This window comes from Gossypium arboreum, chromosome 1, assembly GCF_025698485.1.
Source record: "Gossypium arboreum isolate Shixiya-1 chromosome 1, ASM2569848v2, whole genome shotgun sequence".
Lineage (NCBI taxonomy): Eukaryota > Viridiplantae > Streptophyta > Magnoliopsida > Malvales > Malvaceae > Gossypium > Gossypium arboreum.
In genome coordinates, this window is record NC_069070.1 from 6,573,051 (window position 1) to 6,597,763 (window position 24,713).

The 24,713-nt window shown below is 34.7% G+C and overlaps 2 protein-coding genes and 1 long non-coding RNA gene across 3 annotated transcripts; 2 read left to right on the forward strand and 1 right to left on the reverse strand.

The window, feature by feature from the left end:
- Positions 1-77: 77 nt before the first annotated feature.
- LOC108463964 (DNA-directed RNA polymerase III subunit 1) lies at positions 78-16,641 on the reverse strand. Its single transcript, XM_017763996.2, has 27 exons — positions 16,320-16,641; positions 16,079-16,208; positions 15,819-15,968; positions 15,535-15,709; positions 15,029-15,213; positions 14,748-14,857; positions 14,502-14,601; positions 13,728-13,943; positions 13,505-13,653; positions 13,269-13,410; positions 13,026-13,166; positions 12,555-12,743; positions 12,246-12,474; positions 11,221-11,314; positions 10,652-10,886; positions 10,266-10,457; positions 9,189-9,287; positions 7,952-8,155; positions 7,604-7,858; positions 6,931-7,078; positions 6,675-6,826; positions 6,207-6,362; positions 6,020-6,133; positions 5,832-5,932; positions 4,881-5,085; positions 4,526-4,728; positions 78-353 (listed from the first exon to the last, which is right to left on the reverse strand). Exons 1-27 carry the CDS (start codon positions 16,388-16,390, stop codon positions 302-304), a joined length of 4,197 nt encoding a protein of 1,398 aa, XP_017619485.1. The 5' UTR covers positions 16,391-16,641; the 3' UTR covers positions 78-301.
- An 884-nt stretch (positions 16,642-17,525) lies between these two features.
- Positions 17,526-18,485, forward strand: LOC108461788 (PWWP domain-containing protein 3). The gene has a single exon (XM_017761720.2). It carries the CDS (start codon positions 17,650-17,652, stop codon positions 18,340-18,342), a length of 693 nt encoding a protein of 230 aa, XP_017617209.1. The 5' UTR covers positions 17,526-17,649; the 3' UTR covers positions 18,343-18,485.
- Positions 18,486-23,136: 4,651 nt separating this feature from the next.
- On the forward strand, positions 23,137-23,927 carry LOC128291468 (uncharacterized). The gene is made up of 2 exons (XR_008281267.1): positions 23,137-23,167; positions 23,610-23,927. It is a non-coding gene; the product is annotated as an uncharacterized LOC128291468 (long non-coding RNA).
- The last annotated feature ends 786 nt before the right edge of the window (positions 23,928-24,713 follow it).

Here is a 24,713-nt window from a genome sequence, read left to right on the forward strand (position 1 = left end):
TGGGAACTGTGAAACTTTCATAACATTTGTATTTGACTTTTGAATCAACGAATCCAATTTTAATCAAAGACATGAAGTTGAGAGCAGCAGGATAGAAAAAGGTTAGATTAATATAGTTAAATGAATGAATCTTTATAAGAGTCTGTTCCTATTTAACATTGTGCAAATTCAAATTTGTGAAGGAAATATCTATAAAACTACAGTGAATTACTAAATACATGGCTCGGAGAAAAGAAAAAAAAAATCAATCCTGAACAGCATACGGAAAGTACCACAACGAGGTGTGCTGATGATGACCTCTTCAAGATAAAACAGGATCCGCTCCGTATTGAAGCAGAGGAAGGGGATCAACTCTGCAATTAAGGAAACGCAAATGGTTAACTAAAACTTTTGGAATAAATGGGCATTAAGAAGTATCATCCTCTCTAATGCAACATTATGTGACCCAATTTTAGAAAAACTGGTACCCATTTAGGGTTGCCCCAAAAACACGTGATTCCAAGCATGCAAACAGCAGATTATAGCTGGTTATTAAAACCCCATTAGGGAAGTTAAGATGGCTGCCGCGTTAAACCAACAAGACTAGCAAGTTTAATTGCGAGGTTAATAATATTAGAGGTCAAAAACAGATCTGTGCAGATTATAGCTGGTTCATGAACTCAAACAATCTCCAGAAAGCAGCAACAGATACTCCTATTCATTCTTTTTAGGTAAAACAGGGAAGAAATTTGGTGATTACATTGGGAGTTGTATGGTTACAAAAGAACCGTAATGTGGAAATAATCAATAGATTAGTTCCATCAGCAGGACATATTTAAAAAAAAAAGGTTTTCATGCACAGCAACACGAAATCCTCGAAACACATCTATTGTTAAGTATGCCAAAAAGTAATTTAAATAGTCAGTACTGACCAGAGGTCAGACGCCTTTTATATTTACTTCATCAATCCAATAATTCAAATTACCAGACACAGGAGCTTAATTTTATAATAAAATATTTTATTATTTCAGTTCATTTTATAATATTTAGTTTTATTTTGTACAGCTGAGATCATTAGTTTTCTTTTAAGAATTATGTCTAGGGTTAAGAGAAACTTTATTTGCCAAAAAGTCTAGTAACTTCGCTTGCAAGAAGGTTTATTATAAATATATCGTAACAGACTCATAGACATAATATTATTATGAAGAAACTAGAGGTTCTAGAGATACAGCTTTTCTTTTGATTGATGTTTTCTTCTTTAAACCTCATCAATTTTGGTATTAGAGCCTAATTAGATCTTAAGGTTTTCTTTTAAGCCATGGTTCAATACGTTAGAGGCCGAGAAAGAGGAAATCGGAATAAAAAAGCAGAAATGGCTGCATTGTGATGTGCAATTAAAGAATTGTTGTGTTATTTATGCTTGGCTACGACAAGATTTAAGTGGGAACCTAGATGGAGATTTGGAATGTGCACACAATGGTATGACATATCGAAAGGTAGTTTGTTGATAAATCTGATTTTTGTGAGGAACAAAACCCCTTTCATAATGCTAGATCCACAAATTGTGTAATACAAATTGTTTTTGGGGTTTGTCATCTCTGCTAATGGCATTAAACCAAATATGGAGAAGGTCCTACACCACAAATTTTAAAGATGTTCGAAGCTTTCATAAGTTGGCTTCATTTTATAGGTGATTTATTGGGAAATTCAGCAATGTTATGAGTCCTATTACCAAATTTTTGAAGATGGACAAGCTTTGAATGGCCAAAATCAGCCCCAAAAGCCTTTGAAATGGTTAATTTTTTTGACAGAAGCACTTGTTCCTGCAATTCCAGATTTTGAGACGTTATTCGTCATCGAATGTGATGCATCTCATGTAGGAATTAGGACTGTTCTCAGCAAAGAAGGAAGGCCTATAGAATTTCTAGTGAGAAGCTATATGCTTTGGTAAGGCTTGTTCAACATTAGGAGCATTACTTGGCTTATTGAGAATTTGTGGTTCACTCATATCATTAAGCATTCAAGTTTTTGAGTTCAAAAAAGAGACTCAAGGACTGTCATGCTAAGTGGAGTTTCTATCTTAAGTGTGTTTAATTTCTCAATGAAATGCAAAACCAGTGAGACAAATATCATGACAAATGCACTTAGTAAACGATCTTCAATACTGATGGCAATAAGTGTTGAGGTGATGGGTTTTGAAAAATTGAGGAATCAATATAAAACGAACTAATGATTTGAACTTATAATTTCTGAATACAAAGGGTCAACTAAACATAAAGAATTGCCTTATTGGTTACATGATGGGTATGGATTTAGAGGCAATCGTTTGTGCATAAGGGAAGGTTCTTTACGCAAACAAATTATGAAGGAACTTCATAGAAATTGCTTGGGAGGGAACTTTTTGGAAGAGGTAAGACCATTAAATTAGTAGCGAATCGATATTTTTGGCCAAGAATGCACAAGAATGTGGACAGGTTTGATAAAAGGTGTCCTAGTCAGTTTGGCATGAGTACTTCAACAAATACACGGTTATACACTCCGCTACCTACACCAGAAGTGCCATGGGCTCATTTGAGCATGGATTGTGTCTTGGCATTACCAAAGACAACAAAGGGTTATGATCAATCTTTGTTGTGGTCTGTGAAGCATCAACAAGCGGAAACCCCCTCATACTATGCGTACTGACATTTGATGCAGACACACCGTCAACACAGCCAGATACATACAAGACACGCCTTGACATGCTGCGAAAATTTTTTAAATCAAACATGGTCTGGACTACGATCAAGACATCCGTGTCAAAAAAGGGACATAGAGAAAATGATTGATTTTCCCTGAAATTACTTTTCAAAAACGAAAAATGAAATAATCATGGGTAGAAGAAAGACGATGAGGGAAGAATGAAAGACAATAAATGAGGAAGAAAGGGGAAAACATGGGGAAATGTGAATAGTGTATGGGGAATAAGGAAATGTGGAAATAGGTTTGGGAATCTAGATACATTGAAAAATGAGTTTTGAGAAGTCAAAAGTTAAACATTTGTGGGAACCATTATTTTTTTATTGTTATTTTATATTGTTTTTAAATTTTTCAATTAAACAAATGTTATGATAAGGATCATTTTTTTTAATAATTGTTGTGTTGCCATGTCTTGTGTCGTACCATATTACATATCCGTGTTCATGCTTCATAGGTAGTGGTTGATCTTTTTTCGAAGATGGTGCATTTCATTCCTTGTTCTTAAACTTCTGATGCTACTCATATTGCTTAGTTGTTGTTCAAGGTAGAGGAAAGACTACATGCCGTTCCTACATGTATAGTTTCTGATGAAGATGTCAAAACTGTAGGACATTTTTAAAGGACTTTGTGGAAGAAAATGAGAACCCAATTGAAATTTTCAGCACTAGTCATCAACTGGATGCGCAAATAGAGGCAGTTACCCAAAGTTCAGAAAATATGCTTAGGTGTTTTGCTGGGAATCATGTCAAGAGTTGGGGATTTGGTTATCCCTCAAGCTGAGTTCACATACAACAACTCCACAGATAGAACAATTAAGAAGACACCTTTTGAAGCTTCTTATGGACATAAAATCCGACATGGCTTGATTTAGTTCCTTTTCCACTTGAAACTAGGGTGAGTGATAATGGAGAAGCTTTTGCTGATCATATACGGGAAATTCATTAAGAGGTGATGGCTGCCCTAAAAAGCTAGAATTGAGAGTAATCCTAATGAAGCTAAGATTAAGGAGTCTGAAGAGGGAGACCTAGTTCTCGTAAATTTGAGGCGAGAAAGGTTTTCAAAAGGAACTTATCACAAGTTGAAGTCAAAGAGGTTTGGGCCACGAAGAAACTATGCTCTAATGTTTATGTAATCAAGTTGCTTACAGATTTGCATATTAGCCCTAATGTTTCTGACTTGTATTCTTTTGAGGGTTTCAATGGGGATGTTGCTGAAATTTTAGACCAGACGCAGATAAGATTGAGGTTATTGAAGATCTCTTGAATGCTAAAGAGGTGAGGTCTAGAAGGGGTAATAAATAATAGGAGTTTTTTGGTGAAATGGTTACACAAACCAGCTAGTGAAAGTACTTGGATCACGGAAGAAGAGCTGCAAAGAGTGGATCCAGAAATTTTTGCTGAAGTGGTGAAAGTTTTCTTAGTGGAGTCTTGAGTTTTCCAAGCTGGTAAGAATGATGCAGGAGCTTAATTTTATTATTTCAGCTTATTTTATAATATTTAGTTTAAGTATTAAATATATCTTGGACAGCTAAGATTATTAATTTTCTTGAGGGTTAAGTCTAGGGTTAAAAGTAAAACTTCATATGCTAGAAAGTCCATGCAAGAAAGTCTATTATAGGTTCTCTAACGTTCCAACTTTTATCTAACACATTTTACAGTTCTAATTCTTTTGATTTCTGCTGTTTTCTTCCTCAAATTGCCTTACTACTTCACCAGAGAATCTAATTTGTTGATGGTTGCCCAGAGAATACCGTAAAAAAATAATAGTGCAATAAAACAGAATATTAGAAAATGCGTTGCTTGCTTACCTCTGCATAACTTTGAGTATTCCAGTGCCTAATTGCATCGGGATGCCCATGATGATGCACTCGGTAACCCCCTCAATCTTGTCATCCCTCCCATTAACAGAAGCATTAAAAAGGTGATCACCTGTCTTCTCAAATGAAGCCAGCATCAATATACTTTTGTCCATTTTTTGGATTCCAAATCTTGTGATGCCAAGAACTTCCCCCTGATGCAATAATAATCTAAATGCCGTTATACATTGTCCTGTAAATTTGAATGTCATCTAAATATTCATTTATAGAAAGAATAATGGAAAAGAAACACTACTGTTCTTTAATTGCTAAGTAGGAGGCAATCTGTGTAAGCAAAAAAACCAACCCTAAATGTCATCACGTCTGCTAGAAGCATCATATGGCGTATGTCTATGCTCATTCCGTGACTTGCCATAGTTGCTGCTATCTCATTGATTATGCATGATCTTGCAGCTTCAATTCCCAATATCTGCAGCATTTCCATAACATGGTTACTCATTGTCTTCCGTCCATCAATTCCTTCAACACCCATAACAGTTTGGAGTCCCATGCTGAAAATGTACATGGCATTTGTAACAGTTAGGAAGGACCTCTTACAAGGTAGGAAATGATGCAATAATTTTTGAGAAAACAGTATGCATTACAAGCAAGACATGTTTGAAGAATTATTCATCAACATGCTAAATTCCATTTTTCTGCCGTCATCTCCTTCCACGCTCTTTCATTTTGCTACAGGAATTTATTGTTCCTGCCCTGAACTCAGATTATAAAGCCTCTATAACACGACCAGAATGGCATTCTATTTCTAAGTTGGTACATCACCAGATTCAAATGATATTCACTTCATTTTGCTAGTGGAATTCAGCTCCATCAGGTAATTATAAAGTATTCCACATGTAGCAGCTCACTGTTACAGCCTGTCTTCCAACCAGAAGAAATGTGATTTTCTTCATTGTCGTTCGACAAGCTTTTGAGCTGCATTCTTTTCTTCCCTCAGTGCCCTTGTCCTAGTAATCAAGCAACTTCACTTTTTCGTAATCTAGTTTTTCCGGCAGACTTGTCCACTTTTTTGAGAAGGAAAAAAACTAATCCCCACCCTTCCCGATGGGTAGGAGATAGATAAGGTTGCAATTAGGAAAGAAATAAAACTTAGACATAATCATCAAAATAAGTTAGAATTGATTTCTCTCCACTTTCTCCAAAATATACTATTTTACAACACAAGTTGCAGATTTAAGGCACATCTGAAACCACTTCGAAGAGAAAAACAGGTACATAAGTTTTAAATCAAACTAACCCTTCTACAAACAACTGGTAAAGCTTTTTCGCTTCTTTGTTCTGACTTTTATTGTCTTTTTTCTTCTCAGCAATAACAACACGTTCAACATTTTTTATGCCCTATCATCCATGAAACATTGAAAACACTGAAATAAGCACACATATACTCTGAACTTTTCCAATCACGAAGATAATCTGTAGCCTCACCTTTACCACAACCAGTGGAAGCAGATTTTTAAGAGAATGAAGTTCAAAATGAATTCTACTTCTATCAGCTGGAGGAACTACTTCCAACTTTTTAACATCCAAAACCTTCACATGCTGCAGAGTAACATAACAGGAGAAGTTAACAATCCAGAGTGTCAGTGTCAAGGCCATAAATAGGAAATCTGACCTGCTCCTTTAGTTTCAGCTTCGGTGTTTGCAAAATTGATTCTTTCACAACATTTGCATCTATATGCAATTGCGCATCTTGGATTCTTTCCATGTCAAGGGAGATTACAACTGATGCTAATCTTGAAGTCATTACAATCTTGATGCTCTTAGCAACCTGCATGATAAAAAGAAAGTCAACTACAGAAACAATCAACCCATAGGAGAACAAGTAGACAAAACAAATAGCATTTTTTTTATGAGAGCATAAGAAACCAAATCCAACAGGCAACAGCTAAAGTCCAAGAACTGAGACTTCCATAAACGTATAATTAAGTATGCCTGAGGCTCTGAGAAGAGTAAATTAAGTTAAAGCGGCTGTTACAAGATCAGACAACATAGATCCAACTGATTAATAAATATTAAGAAGCTATAAAAACAAGAAAGATGGAAAATGAGATAACTACAGTTTCAATAGATCATTTCATACCTGTCCTAAAACAGTTTTCTCAATTCGACCTTTTACCATCCGTGCAACATTCACATTACTATCAAACTCAAGTTCTGCAGTAATTATAGGAGTGCTAATTTTTTTGGCTGCATTAATGATTTCTTTGATACGAGGAACTCCTTGTGTAATATCTAAAACAGAGCTCAGGAATCATACTGAAAAAGTGTTCAAGGACATAGTAACTAATAATTGGGATTTCAGGTTAATGAAATTAATGAAATCCTTTAAAGGATACTCATGCTTGCAACTCCAGCAAAGTGAAATGTCTTCAATGTCATCTGTGTTCCAGGTTCACCAATACTCTGAGCTCCAATAGCTCCAATGGCGGTTCCAGCTTCAATTACTTTCGATCGATAACGACCAATGCAAATTCTGATGAAAACCTAAAGTATTGTAAAAGACTATCATCAGAGGCAACTGCTTTTTTTAAGCATGTAAAGAAGGCTGGCGTATAGAAGCATTTAGATAAAAGAACACATGATACACAGGATATCACTCTCCATCAGATGATTATAACCCTTTTCTAACTCCTTTTAAAGATGAAGTGTTAAAGGTGCTAATTGCCATGAAGCTTTTGAAGGGTAATTCGGGAAAATAAAATAATTCTAGATATCAGAATATTGATTTTGGGACATTTAAATATGAAAAAGTGCTCATTCGTAATGGTACAGGAAGTACATGCATGTGTCACGGGCCACAGACACATGTATGAACATGTGAACTGTCAAAATATTAATGCTCATGCATGCATAAATTACTCTACCAATTTTCCCAAGTCTCTTAAGTCCATGCAAAATTTTTAAAATCATGTAATGCATACATGTATTTGTACACTTTGGCATAAGGAAACTCAAGCAACAGAAAAAGGAAGATGTATGAGGCACTTATTACGTAATGGCAACAGTTACCTCCAACTGCCTGTCAGTGATACCACATATTTTATGGCTAACATCCTCAAGTATCTCATTCTTCTGTGCAGAATTGCTAACCAACTGCATCACTCTCTTTAGTTCATTCTTCTGACCTTCAAGGAACCCTTTCAGAGATTTTTTGAAGGCTTCGGAGCAAACCCCATCTGGATCATGTTTGACTACCTGCTCTTCTAACATTTGTGGTATAGCATCAGCAGGTAAGTATTTCTGATCAACTGGAGGGCAGGTAGCCTGTAGGTGGACATCAACAACATAATGTCAAGTTCATCTATCCTACCTATTACAAAATTTACAAAACCTGCTGAGAGGGACAGGGTTCTACACCTTTACTTTCATTAATAATCTATCAAAATTCAAAGGAAATCCACTTTTTCCCTCCATAGATGCAGGATCCATGCCATCATCCCCATAAATAAATTGCACTATGCATCCACTTGCATTGCGACAAGTGTTATCATAATGAATGCTCAAGTCCTCCAATGCTTTGATCAGTCTGCGAGACATGTATCCTGTCTCAGCTGTTTTTACCTACAATAGGCAAAAGGTACCAACAGCAATGTTTATTTGAGTCCCAACCATTTTTCTTTCAATCAACTTGAATCTAGTTCAGCCCTTCACATGTATGCATATCATAACAGTAATGTACAGCAACAATTCCATAAAAAATTCTGCGTGCCCCCAACATATGTATCGAATGGAAATTAAAACAGACTTGCAGTAGATATGATGCAGAATAGAACAATTCAAAAGTTGCTGCACTTTATTACTTGTAACAGTGATAAGATAAACTTTCTTAACAAGGTCAACAAATGCCAAAAAGAAAGACAGATCCAATCAATTTAAAGCAAGTACAAGTCCCAAAACTGTAAATACGTAATAGCAAAAGGTTCTCTTAAATACATAATAGCAAAAGGTTCTCTTTTATTGGTAATAAATCAGTCTAGTAGTCCCAACGAGTGACTGTCCACATTATCAGTCCATGCTGAAATCGCGATACCAAAATTTAAGAGAGATATATATTTTTTATTACTTTACATTACAACAAAGGTCAATTTATAAAAGAAAACTGACAAACACAACAACAACAACAAAACGTTAACTTTAACATTTTACTATTTCCATCCAAAAAGGCCGTGAACCACTGATTTGCACCCAAATAAGCCCTTCACCTTTAATGTATACCTAAATAATCCCTTATCATTAATCAATCTTTCAATTGACATAATTATTGGGCACAAATCAAGAGACATGGGCTTATTTGGAGACGATAAAAATATAGTGCTTCCTAGGAAAAAGTGGAATAATCCAGGAGCATTTTTAATATCTCAGCCTAAAAGACATCATAAGTGATTGTCTACTTCTAGCAGCGGATCAAAATTTTGGGGATAGAGGAAGCAAAGCACAACATCAGGTTGCAAAGGTAGCAAATATGACCACGCCAGATGAAACATAAACAAGCAAACACCCATGTGTACTAACAGTCTACTATCTGTAACTACAGTAAAACAGATTCCAACACAACTTCAAAGGACAACAAAATAAAAAATGAGATCATTCATACAGCTGTATCCACAAGGCCCTCTCGCCCACCCATCGTGTGAAAGAAAAACTCTGTAGCTGTCAAACCGCTGTAGAATGAATTTGCAACAAAGCCTTTAGCCTGCAAAAATCACAAAATTGTACGGCCAGAACTTCATCAGATTCCATCAAATCCCCTGTACTTTTTTCAAAAAGGTGCAAGACAGACCATATCATGAATAAAAGATTTTTCAGTTGTCATCAAAATTTTCCATATGAAGTGATGAAAGAAAATTAGAATGCTTACCTGTTAATGGAAAATGTTATTTCTAGCATTTTTACCTATTCTTTCAAATTTTAGCAACTCAGTATACCTTTAATGTTCAGAGCCAGAAAAAAGCAGTAGTATGTAATCTATGGCAAATAAAACATGCACCTCATAAAGAAATAACCATCTCTGATAAAAAAGACCAAAACATGATAAGGGATCATCTTCCAACTAACAGATTCCGCTACCATGCAATCCTGTGAACATTTTGAACATTTTATATGATAGAAAACAACTATAAGAAATACTTGCCCCTCAACAACAATGCCTGAAGCCCTAGCTACCTCAACTAGCTTACTTTCATTAATAAAAGCCTTAACAATTCCTTCAGCAACTCATATACTATTCCTTACCAAGATTCATAAAGTAACAATTTACTAGCCTACTAACTTAGAGAGAACAAAAATAGTCAACTCCTATAAAATCAATTCTACTTAGAAAGTTAGAAAACAAGTATAAAGTATTGCAGAAAACTAGAAACTAGGCACAACACACAACAAGACTCAATTTCTAAAATAAAATTACATGAGATACTTGTTTCTCTACACTAGTGTCAAATGGTATGATAGCTCTCTAAACATAGATAGACAGGATTTACTTCAAAGTGTAAATCACTATGATAGGACTTGTTCATACCATCAAAGATTGCACAAAAAATAATACTTGCTGAAAGTATAAAATCTCCTTCCTTGTTTATTTGACAGATAATTAAAATATAAAAGCTTAGGTTTTAGCACCAATAAAATAAAGTATTTAGATGTCAAGAGCTAAATAAATATAAAATAAACTCACCGCTGGTGTTTTTGATCCTCTATGAAAATGAGGAAGGCTACGATCTATAAATCCATTAGGAGCACGACGTCCCCCAACTGACTGCTGACCAACACATGCAATCATTTGACTTATATTTATAGCAGAACCCTTGGAACCACATTGCGACATGATCAGTGGACTGTTTCTCCAATGTAGTTCTCTCATGCATACCTGTTTCAAAGCAATTCTCATAAGCCATAAACAAAATAGTCCTCAGATAATATCATCATTCCGGAAACAAATACACGGTTCCAACCATATGGAACATGATATGAACTTGAAAGATTTAAGGAAATGAAAGTATTCTAGTAGCACCTAATTATTACATTCAAACAGAAATGCTACAACATAGCTCCAATCCTTACCTTCCCTGTTTCATCCCGAATTTTATTCAATACTTCAGTTATATTAGCTTCTAGTGTTTGAGCAGCATCACAACCCGGTTTAAGCTGTAGCTTCCCTTCATTAAACATCTGTATCTGTTCATCACATTTTTTATAATTCCCTGAAAGTGTTACTCCTTTTGCATCATTCAAACGTTTTCCTGGTTGGACATCATCAATTCCAATCGAAAAGCCATGATTCCCTATCCAACGAGCACTGCATAGAAGCACATGAAGAGGAGAGAAAGAGAGCACAAGTCACATATGAGCTATAATTACTTTAAACACATTGGATTAAATCGAAAAGGGGAAAGAGAGATTCTTCAGAAACAATAACATGTATTATTAATGAGACTACTATAAACAATATGAAATCAATGATATAATATTCTAGACAAAGAGTTGAAAGAAATGTTTACAGAAAAGAATGGCAAGTCATGAACTTGCTCTCACAAAAACACAAAGCACTTGGAGTCATACAAACAACCAAAATCTTCACATTTGAACCTGACAGAAAAAATTTCGCACTTAAAATCTTGGGATATGGTTACCTCATCTTAGCTAGCCGATTCATGCAGGTAGCAGCAGCATGGGCATTGTAGTCTCTGAGAAGAATAGAATAAAGTCCATCCTTGTTTCCATTTCCTGGATTCATGTTGGAGGATATAAGAAATTGAGAATAACATAACTAAAGCCAAAGAGACTCCAGGATGTTAAAAAATAAGTAAACAAATAAATAGATAGCAAACTTCAAAAACAAAAATTAATGTCTTACATCAACTATTAGCATCGGAAACTATGAAAACAGATAAGATATGTTCAGCTCTTAGAATTGATGCAGGACACCACTCTATTGGGTTTCACCTGTATTTAGTTCATCAGAGAAGACTTCAACTTACCGTGAATTTTGCAACCTAATATAAACCCATAATAGGAAGGGGACTCATAAACAGGTTAATACCATGTCTAGCCTAAAGCAATTTGTTATAAACCTAAGTTGGCCCCATTAATTAATGCTGTAAACCAATGACACTTATTTTAAATATTTCATACAGAAGGTAATCACAGGAAACCAAGAAACAGCAGAAAAAAGTAAAAAAGGGTAGATTAGAACTAGCTCTGCAACACCAATGGGCAGCTACTAGTGTGTGCAAAAGGCTTCCTTAAGGTTTAGGAACAATGAAATTGTGGCAAATGGGGAGTAATAATAGCTCATAAAGTGCAAAGTCCAAATGAAAATATGCTGTAAAGAATGACTAACAAGAAGTATATTCTCCTCATTTTACCCTACAAAAAGTAGGTCTAAACTTTTATCACTAATCCTATCAACATACCAAATCAAATTACCACACAACAGATCTTGTCTCACCCTAAAAAGACTAGATGCAGTTGGAACTCATCAAGTCCCATCATTATTAAATTAATCTAAAAGGTGTTTCAACAATACACTTTTCCATGAATCAATGGAGAACCAAACAAATAAGAATCATACATAAAACAACACAACAATTGATTTGAAAAAATTAAAAAAAAAACAGTATACATAGTAAAAATTAAGAAATAAAGCAAGACTCACCTAAAGTAGCCTTCCCCAATTGCCCACATATAAGTTCACTATTCCGAATATAGACAAATCCATCATTAGGACACATTGTTTCTACTTCTATTTCTTTGTCACCAATCCTTTTGGCGATCTTCCTTGAGTAGTTTCTCTCCTTAACGGTAAGATTCAAGTAAACTCTCACACTTGCATGTGGGCGTAATAGAACATTGAACAATTGCTTACCGGTCCAAAGCTCTACAGGCTATGTCACAAAGACTAAAGTCAAGAATAAATAGAAGAACATATAGGCAACAAAGTACTAAAAAGGACATTAGATTTTACCTTAAGTAATGTTGGAGTGGGCAAATCTATAAGATCCATTGCATCACCCATGTAGGAACATATCAGAGAAAAAGTTGCACGGTCATAAAAAGTATCTCTCCTAGTAATAAGGAAGGAAGATGTTAAAAAATCTTGAGTGGAAGCAACCAAAACTTCTCCATTTTTTGGCGTGCACAAATTATTTTGCACCTAGATACAAGCACAATATGTCAGATGAAGAAATTTCCAGATTTATCTAAAACAACAGGAAAAAGTGTTAAGTAGCAGTTCCAGGGTTTAGGGGTTTATATCTCAATAAATTTCATATCAAACCATTAGCATTACTCCTATTTTGTGGTTCAACATTTAGGAAAAATGTTAAAGATAAAAAATTCACACCCATTTGAAAAGTTGTGGGAATTATAAACACAAAGTGCACATGACAAACCCACAGGTACAATTTTAAAGATGGTATAACATTAAAGAATTTACCCCCATCAACATGAGTGCCTCTGTCCGAGCCTCTTCTGTTTGTGGGACATGCATGTTCATTTCATCACCATCAAAATCAGCATTATATGGGTTACAAACAGATTCATTGAATCGTAACGTTCTCCACGGCATTATTCTTGCCTGCATTCATGGCATGAAAAATATGATCAAGCAACAGCTTGGATAAAGAGAAAAAAGTACAACTGCATACTGCAATTTAGTATGTCCCCAACTAGTAATTACCCTATGGCACATGATAGACATTCTATGCAAGCTTGGCTGTCTATTGAAAAGAACAATATCTCCATCTTCTAAATGGCGGTCAACAATACAACCAAACTTTAGTTCATCAGCAAGACGCTTTCTATAATCACCTATCAAGAGCCTGTAAAATTAAACGGTAATCCCACATCATTGGCAAAGAAACATTCTGAATATCAAAATAAGGATAAAAGTAAGAAGATGCAAGAGTGATGCACCTTGCAGAACCATCGGGATATCTGACCTTCACTGCACCAGGGTATTTGGATGGGCCATTACGAACACACTGTCTTAGCTTCTCTATATTGTGACTGGAAACACGTTCTGGATAACTTAAAATCCGAGCCATATGGATTGGAATAGCCACCTGAACAAGTACACCATCAGGGAACCAAGATCTCAAAATCCTAAAACTTGCTTAAACCTTACTAGGAACCAGACCTCAGTGATTTTCAGATTGGGGTCAGGTGATATAACAGTCCGACCAGTAAATTCAACACGTTTTCCAGATAAGTTCCCACGAAACCGTCCCTGCTTCCCTTTTAGGCGCTGAAGAAAGCCACTCAGTGGTCTTGATGGTTGCATTTCAGTAGGAACACCACGAACATCACTATTGATGTATTGTGCAACATCTACTTGAAGCAAATCCCAGCCATTCTAAAGTAAAATCTTCAACATGAGACAATGTAAATGATATTCAAAGAGAAAGAAAAAATATCTGCAACAGCCACATGCAATTTTACCACATCAACTCTGGCATTCAGCATTCCTACTCTAACAAGAGACTTGAGAACATACTTCTTCTAGTCCTATACGGCCTTTTTATTATTGATCATTAAAGTATCTCTCCAGGCTTCAGTTAAAAGCAACCTCATACTCTCACCAACAAAAACTGAAGCTAAAGAATTTACTAGTGATTGTGGTAGCATCAGCACTCTCTAACTTAGATAGCTTTAATCATGGTGGTATCCAAACAGTCTTGCATTTTTTTAAAACAACTTTAATCATTCAAACAATCAAGAAATAGACACTTCAATATTTAAAGCTCGGGGCTTTCCTCTTCAAGGTGAGATGGTAGGTGAATAGAACTCCCTCATGTTGTGTATCCCAAGACCCAATCAACCTCCATAAATACAAATAATATAGTAATAACAGATTCAACAATGACCTAAATTCCTGCAGGTACATATTAGGTGCCAGGATGTATTTTCATACCAGACAATGAAATGCAGCATTTGAATCTACTAATTGCTGACGAAGGCTACTATTTGCCTGAATAATTCTTTTCAACCTCTCAGTAATGTCATTTTCATTGCTGCAACATGGAAAGAGGAGAATTGTAAAAATTATTATACTTTTATAACCTCTACTATTAGCAACTAGCAGAGATAAACCTAATATCCACTAAACAAAATGGAGAATGCATAGTATAAAATAAAGTGAGATATTTTCTATTGGAACCTCTGTGACCCATCCACAGGGACTGAAGGTCGGATAGCTGTAGGTGGCACAGCAATATTCATAATAATGAACTTCTCAGGTCTATCAGAAAGATAAAGCAATTCACAGTCCTGTGGACAATGAAATACAGAACATCTCGTGTTATTGAAAAAGCCGAGTGAAGAAAATTTATAAAAGAACAGAAAAGAAAATTTTCTTTATCTATTTATTTATTTGTTTGTTTAACATGCTTGCTCCAACATGTGATAAGTGCAATGCAAAAAAGAAGGCATACGATTTACCACATCAGTCATCCTCTTAAAAAGCGAAAGGACTTTGACGGGGTTCAGAACAGAAGAAGTGTTGATGGACGACTTGGACTCTTTTGTGTGTGAAATTGCAGATTTCAATTCTTCCGAACTGTTGTCATTAACTTTTGAACGATCATGAAAAACCCCTATCATCTTTGGAGCCTTCTTCACTGTGCCTAAAAACCAATAAAAGGAAAAGTAATTCCTACCTGGTTTCATTTCATACAATCATAAAACCCTATCTAGCAATTACCGAACTAGACAAACAATTAGCATACCTAGCTTAGAATCTCACATCAATTATCACACAGTGCAGAAAGACACATTCAATGAGAACAGCAGAAAACGAACTAGACAAACAAAATAACCTCAAGAAAACCCTATCTAGCAATTACTGTAACCAACACGAGCCTTTTTTTGTTTTTTACTCAAAAAGATGATGCACGCATCATGTCAAAAAATTATATTTAAGTACAAGAAAAATATAGAATCCAAACCATTTAGATATCCACATCTCGAGCACTTCACAGCTTTACCACCAGCCATAGCAGTACATTTCTTTACTACACTTTTCATTATTTCAGCCTTCTTTAATGGTTCAGTCTTTGGAGCTCTCATCTTTTTCAGATAATCTTTGGCTAATTTATCATCCAAAAGAATACGAGAACAAGACTGTAAACAGAAAACCGGGAATAAAAAAAGAAACATGGATCAAGACTGTAATTCAGTTCACTTAAATCAAAATTTAAAAAAAAAAATTCAGGTCATGTTTATTAATTACCTTACAAATGCACTTTAAAATGTCTAAAATTGTACTTAAATACCCAACATTATAAACAGGGAGGACAAGAGGTAAGTATCCGTAATGCCCTGGACAGTCCCCGAAACTTCCATCGCAGGTTGCGCATTTGCCGGACTTATTTGGAGGACCCTTAAAACACCCATAAAGCAAAAAAGTAAAATCACAAACTTCACTAAAAAAAAAACTAAATCACGTAAAAGAAATAATAAATTGATATAACAAAAGTACGTTTTGAGTACCATTCGAGGATCCAATAAGCCGCCTTCAATGGGGCGGCTTTGAGGATCATAGTAAACACCCTTATATACTTGAACTTCGGCAGCTTTGGCTATCTCTGAATCCGAAAACATAGAGAATTTGATGCTTTTACTGCATACATATCAATGGAATTATAAATAGTAAAAAAGGCATGAGTAAATTCAAAATATAATTAAGCACAAAACGAAAAAACAATAGAAAAAAAAAAACCGAGGGTCTCACATTCTTCGTGGCCCGACATCTTCGATGTACGGCCGTTTTGTAAACACAATATCTTGTGATCTTTGCTGCATCTTCTTCAATCAACAACAAATAAATAAATAAAAAGTGAAACAAAGGGGTTTTAGAGGACGGAAAAAGGGTGGGTTTTACACTAAGTACCGGGGGAGTGGAAGAGGGAAAGGAACGGCCTTTATTTAGTTTTTTTTTTTTAATTTATTTGTTAATAAATTGATTTGTCAAACTGTTTCGGAAAATTAGGGTATCGCTCGAAAATTTAATATTAGAGTATGTAGTATTTTCTCAAAACCAATCAAATTAAGAATCGCTCAATTATTTTTGAAAAGTTAAAGTTAATATTAGAGTATTTAGTATTTTTCTAAAAAATAGAAATATGTATTTTTGAAAAATTAAATGTCTAATTAAAATAAAGGTAAAGTAAAATACATGCACTTAAATTATTTTAAAGTAATTAATTTTATAATATTTCAATAAAAATATAAAAATACTAATTATTTGGTTTAATTAACAAATTGGTACTTAAATTGTACTATTTTTCTATTTTGGCACTTAAACTTTTTGTTATCACTAGTGATATCTAAACTTTTTTTCAAGTTAGTAACTTTGTCAATGAAACCTTTAATTAAATTGTTAATCTATTTTAAAAAGTCAACCCACAAATTAGCATATAAGTTATTTATTTTTGCCTTAGTACCTAAACTTTTTTTATCACAGTAGTTAATAAACTATTCAATTGGTATTTATTTTATACCAAAATATTATATTCATATCCGTTAAAAGTTTATAGTAAACAATAAATCACCATATCACATAAATTTAAAAATGTTTTTCAAAATTATTTTATCTATCTTTTACATCATTTCTCTCTTTATTTTTTTTCTTTCTTCCTTCTTTATAATATCTAGTAATGTCAACAATGTTTAAAATTTTTCCTTTCACAAGTGAGATGTTGGTGATTAAAAAGTCAAAAAATAAATTACTCAAAAGAAAAAATATTACGATTAGTTGTACAATTTACCTTAATTTTTTACCTGAAATGATTATATTAATGTTTGGCACCAACTTAGATCGTTAATGCATTTAATGATCAATAACCATAAGGTAACAAATCGATAACGTTAAGAGCAATCTATTAACTTTTAAAAAATTAGTGACCAAAATGTAATTTTAGACAAACATAAATGACTAAATTTGTAGTTTAGTCACGTTTGTTAATAATGTTATTAACCCGCGAACGAAAAACCCTAGAGCTTAAAATAGATTGATCGTTAAAACCCTAGGGATTTCAGTTCTCCGAAAATCCCTAATCCTAATGAAGACGGTAACCGGCAAGATCCTCTCTTCAACTCCGGTTTCCGTTTCCAAGGCGGCCAAAATCATCGCCAACTTCTCCGCCACAGACAACGGCGCGTCGCAAGCAATCAGCGCATACCTTCGACGCGCCTCCGCTTCATTCAGTGAGCTCAAACAATTGCACAAAGAGCTCCGAAAACCGTCGAGATCAGACCACAAGCACAAGAAGTCAAAGTCCGAGACCACAGTGGACGGTGCTCGTGAGTCGAGCCTAGAACCGAGTGAATTCAACTCGGCTCGTGAAGATGTGGAGGTGAGTCAGGAGGCGGGTCACGGGTACAGAGACGGTGAGAGGAAAAAACAGAAGAACAAGAAGAAGAAAGCGAAGGGCGAGAATATTGATGTTGGGGGGAAAATTGTAATTGAAGACGGAGAAAGCAAGAGGGGGAAGGAAAATAGTGAGAGTAACTTTGGGGAAGATGAGGACAAAACGGTAAAGAAGCATAAGAAGGAGAAAAGTGGCAGAAAGGTTGAAACTTTGGAGGAAAATGGGGTTAACGTTGAGAAAGGTGAAATGATGGATGAGGAAGAGAGGGAAGGGGAGAAGAAAAAGAAGAAAAGGAAGAGTAGAGATATTGAGGAGGGAATTGAAAATAATGCTTCATCAGAGCGACGGAAGAAGAAGAAGGTTAAAAATGAAGTTGATAAGTGATTGATTTTGCGGCATTTTAGCAATTTTGTTGTTTTAGATGACCGATTGAAGGTGGGTTTTGGGCTTTTTGGATGCTATTTGTAATTGAAGGAAGTATGTTTCTAATTTATAATGAATGAAATCTATCCATGGTTATTAACAAAGCAGGAACTAGCTTTAATGCATGCTTTTTAGGGGGTATATTGTACTCATATTATTATAGTTGAAAATGCCGTCGATAAAATCGCTTTACTAGGAATAAATGTTTCAATGCTTGGGAATTGTAATCGCTGAATGGCATGTGTTTTTGTTGTTTAGGTATCTCAGAATCTTACTGTTGCTCCTTGATGTTCATGGAGTTCCATGTGCTGGTAGTTCTGGTAGTGTTGAAGTTGATGTTGCTTTAACTTATAACTGCTTGACATATGGTATATTAGTTTGATGATTACTTTGCAATTCCAAATTCACACTATGCAGAACACAGGTGAATGATTTGAGAACTCTTTAGCTTATTGTTTGATCATGTGCTCCAGAAGGTTGACTAAAATTTTACTCTTGCTATCTCATTTGTGGTGTAATTGATGTTGGCAGCCTTTTGTATTTCATTTCAAGGTCTAGTAGGCTATCCTGAGAATCAGAGGCATATGTAAAGGTAATGAATGGTTAGGATAAGTATCTTACTAGTTTCTCAATGTCATGTGGTGTAGATTCTTAGGTTTATCTAGGATTTTGCAAAGGCTTCCAGACTTTGAGTATATTGCTAAGAAAAAGAAAAACAACTGAAAGTTCATTATTTCTTAGGTGTATTTCTTCTTCTTAATCATTTTGAGAACCAAATGCAACTTACAACTTGCCTTTGATTGAATTTGTATTTGTTGAGTGTGGCAAAAACAGAGATGTATTTGCCTTGAGTGCATAGTCACTAGTATCCTGTTAGGTTTGTTTTAAGTTATTTGCAATCACCCTATACCGCCTGTTGGATATCCCTTCCTCTGGCTTGATAAGACCTGCCTGTTTGATGACTAGCAGAGATTGTTGTGAAAGAAGTCTATTTCCTAAACTGAAATAGAAGCAGACAGGTGAAAACTTGTAACAATCTTACTTTCCTAGTGGTTTTCAATAGTTCTTAACTAGAAAAGTAAGCTACACCATAACTTGAAACTCTGTTAAAATTTGACAAAATACATGAAGAATGATAAGGGGACTGCTGAAAGGACATTGTGATTGATCAAATGTAGGTATCTGAAGCATGTTAATGTGTGCTATATCATATTCTTACTGCATTTCTTGGTGATAAATGTTGGTATCCTTTTGAGGTTTAGTGGTGGTGTCTAATCTAGCTGTGGTTTATCATATCCGCTTTGGTGCTTGAGGCATGATTTGCTTATATATCACTTCGATTCTGATCTAGGAGGCAAATAATTGCTTTGGGGGATGTTCATACTGATATAAAGTAAAAGGATTGATTTTTCATTTTTGATATAATTAAGGTATTTTCCATATTGGTTTTGATGGTCTATGAAGACCCTTTTAGGGTTTGTGGTTGGTTTTGTATCCAAGGTTTGAAGTTTTTTCTTTTGGAATGCAATGTGGTTTACCATTAGACCTGATCATGGACCGGGTCACTTGTCTAGACTCAAAGGTTAGCTGAAAATTGGGAGGGTTTAGCAAAAATATAGACCTAAAAAAGGGCAAGGAATTGGACAAATTTCTTTTCGGCCTGGGCCCAGCCCAAATCACATGTTATATTTTTTTTTTGTATTTTCAATTTGTTGGGAAATATTTATTTTAATAAGGTTAGTTGAAAATTGGGAGGGTTTAGGCAAAAATATAGACCTAAAAAAGGGCAAGGAATTGGACAAATTTCTTTTCGGCCTGGGCCCAGCCCAAATCACATGTTATATTTTTTTTTGTATTTTTAATTTGTCGAGAAACATTTATTTTAATATTTTTAATGTATTTGATATTTTAATTTTTTAATTTGTTTTTATATAAAAAATTTATTATGGTTGAGTCGAGTTAGGCTTGGGCTTAGCATTTTTAATATTGGCTAGGCTTAGACAAAATTTTAGGCCTATTTTTTAGATTGGGCTCGAGCTTAAAAAATGGACCTAAAATTTTGTATCAACCCGAACTTGGCTTAGCTCGATCCATGATCATGTGTTAGAGCTTGAATTCACTTGTTGTATAAAGTGCTAAGATAATGAATATTTACTTAGCTTGGTCCGGTCCATGATCATGTTTATTTACCACCGCATTCAATACTTATTGATAAAAAGTATTTTTTTTTATATAAAATCATTCAAACAATTTAAAATATCAAAATTTTTAAAATTTTGATAACATAATTAGACATGATTATGGGTCGAGTCATTTGTCTACGTTAGAATTAGAAAAAAAAATAAGGTTCATTTTTTAAACGGACAATCCTTGGGTAGAAGGTTTTTGGCTCGAGTTTAGTCTAACTTGGCTTGAATCACATGCATTTTTTTTTTTGTATTTTCAATTTTTTTGGAAACATTTATTTAATATTTTTAGTATATTTGATCTATTGTATTTCTTAAATATGTTTTTATATAAAAATAATAATCTAAAAAATTTATTACGATCTAGTGGGGTTGGGTTCGAGTTTGGTATTTTTAATATGAGATGGGTTTGGGCAAAAATTAAAGTTTATTTTTTGAGTCGGGCCTAGACATAAAAAGAAGATTTAAAAATTTGCATTGACTCAATCTCAATCCGGCTCGACCTATGGTCAGTTTTAAACATAATTCTTTTGTCTTCTAAAAGAGATTTTCATCAAAATAATTTTTTTATGTAGTTGCATTGTGAAAATATCAATTTTAGCAAATTCAACCAATTTTTTTTATTGAAATATGACTTCCAACATTTTCCTCGAATGTATGAAAATTTATGGCTAAATAGGTAATATATGTCAAAAAAAAATTAATTGGTCAAATAGGTTTTTTTTTTAAAATTTAAGGAAATAAATCGATTTTATAGAGAAAGTATGAAAGCGCGTCTAGCTGGGCACGCTGTCCTCCAACGGTCCCAACGGTAAAATTTTTAAACAGCCCAATGGTAACTTTAATATCCTATAAACATCAAGTCATTTTTCATTTTTTTTCACACAAGTCCAACTCTCTCTATTCTCTCAAGATTTGTTTGAAATTTTTCAATACATTTGTATAAAAATATTATAATTTTATTTTATTTTTTGTAAATTATTTGTTTCGATTAAATTTTCACGATGGCAAGTTCTCTTATTCGTTTCAGCGACAAGCATATTTCTGCCACTCAAAATTGATAATGGTAAGGAAAATTTTAAATTTCGTTATTTTCAATTAAGTTAATTTTAAAGTTTTTAAATTTTTACAATTATTTTATTTTGTTGATATAAATAGGCAGATGATCGTGTTTTGGAAGGGTTTATACACAATTTATCAAAAAGCCTACCAAGTGAAATTCGTGGTTATTTGCAAGATGCAAAAGTCTTACATGCGTCTCGTATGCTCGGGCTGTAAATTGGATTCTACACTTATCAACGCGTCAGTAGAATGATGGAGACTCGAGACATACACATTTTATCTTTTATGCAGTGAATGTACAATTACACTTGAGGACGTAGCTTTACAACTTGATATACTTGTGGATGGACCAATTATTACGGGGCCACTAGTCATTCCTGGTAAAGAAGACCTTTGCGAGGCATTTTTAAGGAAGATACCGAATAAGTTTCAAGGTGGTCGGATAGAGATGAGATGGTTGCAAGATAATTTCAAAAAAATTCCTTCAAAAGCGACTAACATCGTCAAAGAACAATACCCCCGAGCATTCATCTTGAGGTTAATCGGGGGCATTCTAATGCTTGATAAATCTCGTAATTTGGTACACATAAGGTGACTAATACAACTCACGGATGTACACATAAGGTGACTAATACAACTCACAGACTTTAAAAAATGTGGTCGATTGAATTGGGGATCAGTCATGTTGGCCATGCTGTACAAGGAGTTGTGTCGGGCGACGAAATCGGATAAGATGTCAATCGATGGTTGCCTGCTCCTACTGCAAGCATGGACGTGGTGGCGACTATTATTTTTACGTCCCCGAGTGGACGACCTATATACATTCCCATTAGTGACAAGGTAAATTCATTTGACAAGGTAAATGTTTATTTATTATATGTTTGAATTAACATATTATTTGAGTAAGTAAAACCATGAGCTGAGTTATATGAGACTACCGGAACAACTCGAAGATATCCGACTGTTATTAGCTCAACACACGGAAACAGATGTTAGTTATTGAATTTTTGAAACCTATAATAATTATGCAATAATTTTGAATTTAAAATTTTGTAGATAATAAAATTTATAATTGTGCACTACAGTTTGAATGGATGCCACATGCTGATCTGGATATCATAAAATGCATTCAGCCCGAATTTTTGGCCATTCAGAGTATGTGGGACGTGAAGGTGCCAATAATAGTTTACACAATGGTAGAGATGTACCAATTAGATCGAGTGATGCGACAACTCGGGTGAAGGTAAAATATTTCGTCGGTACCGCAAGACATCAAAACACTGTACAAGCTTGATTTGCGGGCAATAACCGACAAAAATTGGTGAGAATTTCACAATGAGTATATCAACATTTGAGAACATAGGATAAATTTGATACTTATTTGCGAACCTTTTTTCTTACCAGACACGATGACCTCTATGGAGTACATGCCATGATTTAGACTCATCGACAAGCCATATCTATTGTTGGTGGAGGCGAGGAATAGGCAAATTCGTCTAAAGATGCCACGAAGACCATCCCAACATCGTTGGTTCAGAGTAAGTGTTGTAAGGGTTCGTCATTGGCCCTAACCCAATAAGGGGCACCGATGTCTGCATTACATCCCAATTGGTTCCCTCCATAGATTCATGTCCTTTTCACTAACCATATGTGTTTACACAAACACCACATTATACACCATACTATGCATCACTGCAGCATCTTGCATCTACACCTCCTACAGGTGTGTATTCCGTGGCACCTCCATCCCCAACATATTACGCCACGATGCTGACACAAATGCCAACACCAATGCCGACAAAAATGACAATATCAATGTTGACATCAATGCTAACGTATCTGTCAACAATAAGGATTCTTGAATATTATGCGCAACCGGGTTTTGTAACATCGTACGATTATTTACCAATAGTGTCACAAACACAGACCACGTCATTGTTTTGTCAAGGTGGCTCATCATCGCAACCACATTTCTCATAGAATGGAAAACACACGGTGGGAGCCTAGGATGACATCGCACTTAACCACAGAAGAAAGAGATAGAGATGAAGATGAAGACGGGGGTGGAGATAAAGATGAAGAAGATGGTCGAGGTGAAGATGAAGAAGACGAAGATAATGATTACGACCAATAGGAGGAGTTTACACCTTAAGTTGTATGTAGAAATCCTACTTGCAACCGTTAGCCACCACCTTGTAGCACATATTAGGCCTAACGACGTCGATGATTTATTTTTCATTTACTTTTTGTGATGCAAATATAATCGATATCAATAAAATATGATAATTTTTTTTTATATTTGTGTTGCAATTCATAATTCTCTTTGTTAAATTCTAATCTATATTGCATGGAATTTTTAATATATAATATTAAATATGAAACATTTAATAATAATTTTATAAATATTGAGAGGTAAATTATTACACCTGGTTTAGCCTTATTCATTATTTCACCATGACAAACAAAATAGTGAATGAGGTAATTTTATTATCTATCACACAATTTCTATGAAAAGCTGAAAGTAAAAAGTGTAATGTGACCAAACAATCTATTAGGTATAGATGTGCAAAAAAGTGACTCTTATGCCTATATTATGCTTGAAATGATTTGGTAGTTTTGGTGTATATGGAATGAAGTTGAATAGGAGTCAATTTGAGATTGTTTCAAAAGGTTAGTTTGGTGTTAATTGAATTATAGTTTGAGGTGCCTTGGAAGGCATATTGAAATGGTATGCACATCATATTTTAGTTTATTTTGGATTATTGATTGATGTGCCAATTATGACATATTGGTTAGGCACATAGGTTGGTTGTTATAAATGGTGATTTTGGTTTTAATTTGATACTTTTGAATTGGTTTGGATGTGATTAAATGGTTGTTTGTTGCTTAAGTGAATGTAGGTTGAATGGATTGAATAGTAAGGTATTTTTCAGGAACACACGGCCTGTCATACGACTGTGTGCCCTACATGGCTTAAGACACGATCATGTGGCTTATAGATTTTGGTTGATTTTTGGTGCACACGGCCACAATTTGTTACATGGCCCAGAGACATGGTCATGTGGCGTATTTTTGAATATTCAC